A 6923-nucleotide genomic window follows, 5' to 3' on the forward strand; every position below is an offset into this window, starting at 1 on the left:
GAGGTGTGAAGAACTGTAGGTGTAATGAGAATAGTCACAGTCTTACTTGACTGTTATAGTCATATAACTGCCGGACGGAGAAAGAGCATGGTTGGCGCAGCACAGTAAGGTTGGTAGGCCATTAAAGGTTGAAAACAGCTGAAGTGTAGTGGTTTTCTCCTATGATATGGTTATTTCAGTGCGTTGAAGAGGTGAATAAGGATTCAATTAATTTCATTGTGGATTATTATCTTGTATTTATTCTATTATTGCTAATTGTATAGTACTGCACTTATCTTGTCTGAGTATTTTCTGAAAGACTTTTGGATGTGAGTATGATATTGGAATAGCCCGGGGTCAAATTTAAGGTGTGTAGTAGGGCAAGTTTACAGTTAATATATAGTTATTGGAATCATCCAATCATTTGGTTTAATAGGAACAGGTCATCTATGGAATCTATGGGTTATTTTGGTCACGTATTACTAATACATAAAAAACAATTTTCATATTAATTAATTTTGTGTCTATTTTTCATGTGTTTTAGATGGATAGACCATAAGTGTTTTGAGAGAAATTACAATGAAAAAATTAAGACCCTCATAATGACAAAAAGAATCTATATCAACAATCGTCAAGTATTATTTGAAGACTCTGCACTATCGATTTTTTTCCAACTGCAACCAGTTTGGGCGCATGATTTCAAAAAAAGAAGTACATGCAATCAGATAAACAACAAATAAAGTGTGTCAAAAAAAGTATAAACGATAATTATCAAACCATATGGTATTACGCATAAAAATAGTTTATGGAGTTTTTACTAATATTAGGAATAATGTTTTCCAGCTTTGTCATTCTATTTTTGGATTTTAAAATCATCTTATTGATTCATCTTATGTATACTGAAAAAAATATACGATAATTTGCGATATGCAACAATTTCAATGATTTTTAATGTAAGAAGTTAACGCAGTTATCATTTAGGAAATTGCTAGATTCTAATTCTAAATAAATAAATTAGGCTAGCACCATTTCACATGACTGGGGCAAATGGGCAGAGCCATGGTGGGTCTAGAGGAATCACACTGGGTGGGAGACAGGCCGCCAGCTAATCCAGAAATAAACAATCTATATTCACACTTACAAAAGGGTTTTATTTACTGTTAAATGAAATAACTAATGACACCACAGTTTTCATTGATAGCTGTCTGCAGCAAGTTGCTGGTCTATAGATAGATTATTCGATTCGCCGACCTCTTTTTCGAAGCATGTGGGGAAAAGCGGAGATACTCGACCACATACATAAAATGAGATGTTTTTTGGGTGTGTTGATAATAAATTATGCGTTTTCCTATGGAGCTTGGCGTGGTTACAAAACGATAAAAACGTGGTCTGAGCTGGTTAGTATGTACTTGCAATAAAATATTCTCTTAAAACCGTGGCTTTTGGGGGGCGGCTTAATGGTATGAGAAATTGGCAATCTCTCCAAAAAAGGTGAATTTTTTCTTCGTTGCAACCTAGCGCTTCTTGGTTCTCCATTTCTTCCGTTTGCCCTCCCGCCCCACAATATGTAATAAGAAAACAATATAGGCATATCCTCAAATCCAAAATGCTGGAGCATAGCACCAATTTAAAACTGTAAGCTTCACTGTCCAAATACATATGGTGAGGACTATGTGTGCCTGGTAAACACATGTGGATCTGGTGAACAGTTATCACTTGTTGACCAACTACAGGATACTGACCTCAGAGTCCCTAGTTTACAGTGGGATCCCCAGTCCAGCAGAGAGCAGCTTCACTCCTGAATCCTTCAGGTCATTGTTACTCAGTCCAGCTCTCTCAGGTGTGAGGGGTTTGACCTCAGAGCTGAGACCAGAGAAGCACAGCCTTCCTCTGTGACTAGACAGCCTGACAACCTGCAAAGTGATAATCAAATTAAAATAAACTGCTATTCTTTGGTGGTGAAAATAATGGCAGTATATTTTTCAAAATGTTCAGATACATCAGTGTCCTGAACCTGCCATATCTATTCATAAATTAATGTTTCATTATTAGAAAGGACTTATTATCAAAGTATTGCTTGAAGAGAGCAAAATGTACAGTACAAATATTTGAGTAGACTGACCAGACCAGTTTAAAAAGCAGTATCAGTCAGAAGACAGACAGTGAGGTATCAGATTTAGATTGTATTGAGTATACAGTCCACTATATCTATTTTGTCAGTGAAGCTAACATTTTAAATGTGTCTCTGTACTCCAACATTTTAGATTTGAGATCAATCATTTGAAATGGGGTGACATTGACACATTGCAGTTTGTTTTGGGTTTGTTTTGTCCAATAGTAACTGAATGGTGGATGATGACTGGAGTCATTTTCTGTCTAACTGAGTAGATAACATGTTTCAATACACTAATAAATGAATCCTTGAGAAGCCATGATTAAGAAAAATCCTGCATGAATTCTGAATAAATATGATTGAGAAAGTTAAAGAGGCTACAACAAAAACATCTAACCTCTCACCATTACAAAAAACAGAGGCTACAACAAAACATGCTAACTCTCACCATTACCAATAACAGAGGCTACAACAAAACATGCTAACCTCTCACCATTACCAATAAAGAGGCTACAGCAAAACATGCTAACCTCTCACCATTACCAATAACAGAGACTACAACAAAACATGCTAACTCTCACCATTACCAATAACAGGACTACAACAACAAATGCTAACCTCTCACCATTACCAATAACATAGACTACAACAAAAACATGCTAACCTCTCACATACCAATAACAGAGACTACAACAAAACATGCTAACCTCTCACCTTACCAATAACAGAGGCTACAACAAACATGCTAACCTCTCACCATTACCAATAACAGAGACTACAACAAAACATGCTAACCTCTCACCATTACAATAACAGAGGCTACAACAAAACATGCTAACCTCTCACCATTACCAATACAGAGGCTAGAACAAAACTGCTAACCTCTCACCATTACCAATAATGAAGACTACAACAAAACATGCTAACCTCTCACCATTACCAATAACAGAGGGGGTCTGATCTTTGTGCCTCTGTAACTTTCTCATTCATCATCATTCACGATTCATTCCTGATTTTTCATAATCATGGTAGCATCCACATGAATGTAGAAGTGATCAGAAACATCTTCTATTCTTACTGACAATACAAGTTAAGTGACTCCAAATGACAGGACATTATTCACCATTCAGTTTCTATCAGGAAAACATCATCCAAAACATACCAAGACAAACTGCAAATACATTCAACAAGTTTTGTAGATCACAAGACTGATGTAATCACTGCAGGCATAGAATACTGGACCAAATACTAAACTTTTGATTGAATGTATTTGTCCAAATAATTAAGACTTCTTCAAAATGGAGAACACATACATAAAGTGATTTCATTTTTAAACGGTAAAATATATATATATGAATACCTTTTAATAAAAAAAACTTTAAATAAATCGTGACATTCTGTACTAATATGAAATAATATGAAACTTTGTATTCAAAATTCAACATGCTGGAGCATAGCACCACATTTAAAACTCTAAGCTTCCCTGTGCAAACACATATGGTGTGGATATGTGTGTCTGGTAAACACATGTGGATCTGGTGAAAGTATCATTGTTGACCAACTACAGGAATACTGACCTCAGAGTCTCCAGTTTACAGTGGGGATTCCCAGTCCAGCAGAGAGCGAGCTCCACTCCTGAATCCTTCAGGTCATTGTTACTCAGGTCCAGCTCTTCAGGTGTGAGGGGTTTGACTCCAGAGCTGAGACCAGAGAAGCACAGCCTTCCTCTGTGACTAGACAGCCTGACAGCCTGCAAGAGTCAAATCATATTAAAATCACACTGATTTTCTTTTGGTGGTGAAAATAGTGGCAGTATATTTTTTCACATATTAAGATATACAGTATCAGTGTCCTGAAACCTAAACATATATATTTTTTTTACATTTATTTGACTAGGCAGTAGTTAAGAACAAATTTCTTATTTTCAATGACGACCTAGGAACAGTGGGTTAACTGCCTTGTTCAAGGGCAGAAAGACAGATCTTTACCTTGTCAGCTCAGGAATTCAATCTTACAACCTTTCGGTTACCAGACTCTAACCCTAGGTACCCTGCTCCCCATATCAATTCATAAATGATGTAACATTATTAGAAATGACAATGATCAAAGTATGCATGCAAATAGAAACATGTATAGTACAAATATTTGAGTAGACTGACCAGACAGTTTAAAAAGCAGTATCAGTCAAAAAGACAGACAGTGAGGTATCGATTTAGATTGTATTGAGTATAAGTCCACACCATATCTATAATGACAGTGAAGCTAACATTTTAAATGTGCCTCTATAGCTCCAGCATTTTGGATTTCAGATCAAATTTTCATATGAGGTGACAGTATATAATGTCACCTTTTATTTGAGGGTTTTTCATACATATTATTGTTCACCATTTGAAAAATAAAAGCCTTTATGTTCTAGTCCCCCTATTTGAAGAAGTCATTAGTATTGTTGAAAATTCCTTTAATGTGTATTAAAGTAGTCAAGAGTTGAGTATTTGGTTGTAACTCATTGGTTTGGTAAATTCATTTTTTCTGAACAATTAAATTATAGCGTATTAAAGTAGTCAAAGGTTAGTATTTGTCCAATATCTTGAACGCAATGACTACATCAAGCCAGTGACTGTCTGATTTAGAAAAATCATGAATGAATCATGAATAATAATGAGTGAGAGAGTTACAGAGGCTACAACAAAAACATGCTAACCTCTCACATTACCAATAACAGAGACTACAACAAAACATGCTAACTCTCACCATTACCAATAACAGAGACTACAACAAAAACATGCTAACCTCTCACCAATTACACATAACAGAGACTACAACAAAACATACTAACCTCTCACATTAACAATAACAGAGACTACAACAAAACATGCTAACCTCTCACCATTACCAATAACAGGAGGCTACAACAAAACATGCTAACCTCTCAAACATTACCAATAACAGAGGCTACAACAAAACATGCTAACCTCTCACCATTACAATACAGAGGATACATCAAAACATGCTAACTTTCACCATAACTCAAATAAAGGTGACATTCTGTATGTTACTAATATGAACATTCTATCTAATCAAATGCCTGGGGAGATTATGACCAAATTTAAAACTGTAAGCTTCACTGTCCAAACACATATGGTGTGGACTATGTGTGCCTGGTAAACACATGTGGATCTGGTTAACAGTTATCACTTGTTGACCAACTACAGGAATACTGACCTCAGAGTCTCCAGTTTACAATGTTGGTTCCCCACTACATCAGAGAGCAGCTTCACTCCTGAATCCTTCAGGTCATTGTTACTCAGRTCCAGCTCTCTCAGGTGTGAGGGGTTTGACCTCAGAGCTGAGACCATAGAAGCACAGCCTTCCTCTGTGACTCCACAGCCTGACAGCCTGACAAAGAGATCATCATGCTTTCACAAACACACTGTTAATTTAACACCAGTAGTATAGAAGGACAATGGCAGAAGCATTTGGTTTATTCTCCCAAACAACATAAAGATTAATCTTCCATCTCCTAGAATTGTATGGTCATAATGTTATACTAATGTGAACATCAATGTTTTTCAATATAATATACATATTTCAATACATATTTTTCTCTAAACTTAATATTTCTTCCTGATGATTAGTTCTTATATGTCATTTTATTAACTCACAGAACAGCTCTGGAGGCTTTGACCACTGGCAGCAGCCTCAGAAGACCTTCCTCTGATCTGGAGTATTTCTTCAGGTCAAACACATCCAGCTCCTTTTCTGAAGTCAGCAACACAAAGACCAGAGCTGACCACTGTGCAGGTGACCGGTTGTCTCTAGAGACACTTCCTGATCTCAGGTAGCTTTGAATCTCCTCCACTAGAGAATGGTCATTCAGTTCATTCAGACAGTGGAATAGATTGATGCACCTCTCTGAAAAGGGATTCTCCCTGATCTTCTCCTTGATGTACTTGACTGTTTCTTCATGTGTCTGTGAGCTGCTTCTTGTCTTTGTCAGTAGACCTCGTAAGTGCTTCTGATTGGACTCCAGTGAGAGGCCCAGAAGGAAGCGGAGGAAAAGGTCCAGGTTTCCCGTCTCACTTTGTAAGGCTTTATCCACAGCACTCTTGTAGAAAGTAACTTCAGGCTCGTTTTTTGTTTGCAGTTTGTCCATTAGATTCTCATTGTTGTTGATGAATGAGAGGAACACATATACAGCAGCCAGAAACTCCTGAATGCTCAGATGCACAAAGCAGTACACCTTGTACTGGTACAGCCCGCATTCCTCTTTAAAGAGCTGTGTGCACAATCCTGAGTACACTGAGGCGTCATTTACATCAATGCCAGCCTCTTTCAGGTCTTCTTCATAGAAAATCAGATTGCCHTTCACAAGCTGTTGAAAAGCCAGTTTTCCCAGAGACCGAATGCTCTCTTTATTCAAGTGTGGACCTGTCTCTTCTTTCCCAAGATACTTTTCATTCTTCTGCTTGGTATGAAACACCACAAGGTGTGTGTACATCTCAGTCAGAKTCTTGGGCATCTCTTCTCTCTTATGTTCCAGCATGTGTTCAAGGACTATTGCAGAAATCCAACAGAAGACTGGAATGTGGCACATGATGTGGAGGCTCCTTGATGTCTTTATGTGTGAGATGATTCTGCTGGCCATGTCCTCATCACTGAATCTCTTCCTGAAGTACTCTTCCTTCTGTGGGTCATTGAAGCCTCGTACCTCTGTCACCTGGTCAACACACTCTGAAGGGATCTTATTGGCTGCTGCAGGTCGGGTAGTTATCCAGAGGAGAGCAGAGGGAAGCAGATTTCCCTTGATGAGATTTGTCAGCAGAACATCCAC

General features: G+C 37.6%; 1 protein-coding gene across 1 annotated transcript in view; it reads right to left on the minus strand.

The window, feature by feature from the left end:
- The window catches only part of LOC112077501 (NLR family CARD domain-containing protein 3-like), a 15407-nt gene extending 8490 nt beyond the window's left edge, over positions 1-6917 (minus strand). The window contains exons 1-3 of the mRNA XM_024143996.2: positions 5755-6917; positions 5315-5488; positions 1803-1892 (exon numbers count right to left, since the gene is read on the minus strand). Of these exons, the coding sequence (XP_023999764.2) occupies positions 1803-1892; positions 5315-5488; positions 5755-6737 (1247 nt within the window). The 5' untranslated portion in view covers positions 6738-6917. The remainder of the gene's footprint in view (positions 1-1802; positions 1893-5314; positions 5489-5754) is intronic.
- Between the last annotated feature and the right edge of the window lie 6 nt (positions 6918-6923).

This window comes from Salvelinus sp. IW2-2015, unplaced genomic scaffold (genome assembly GCF_002910315.2).
Source record: "Salvelinus sp. IW2-2015 unplaced genomic scaffold, ASM291031v2 Un_scaffold4630, whole genome shotgun sequence".
Taxonomy (NCBI): domain Eukaryota; kingdom Metazoa; phylum Chordata; class Actinopteri; order Salmoniformes; family Salmonidae; genus Salvelinus; species Salvelinus sp. IW2-2015.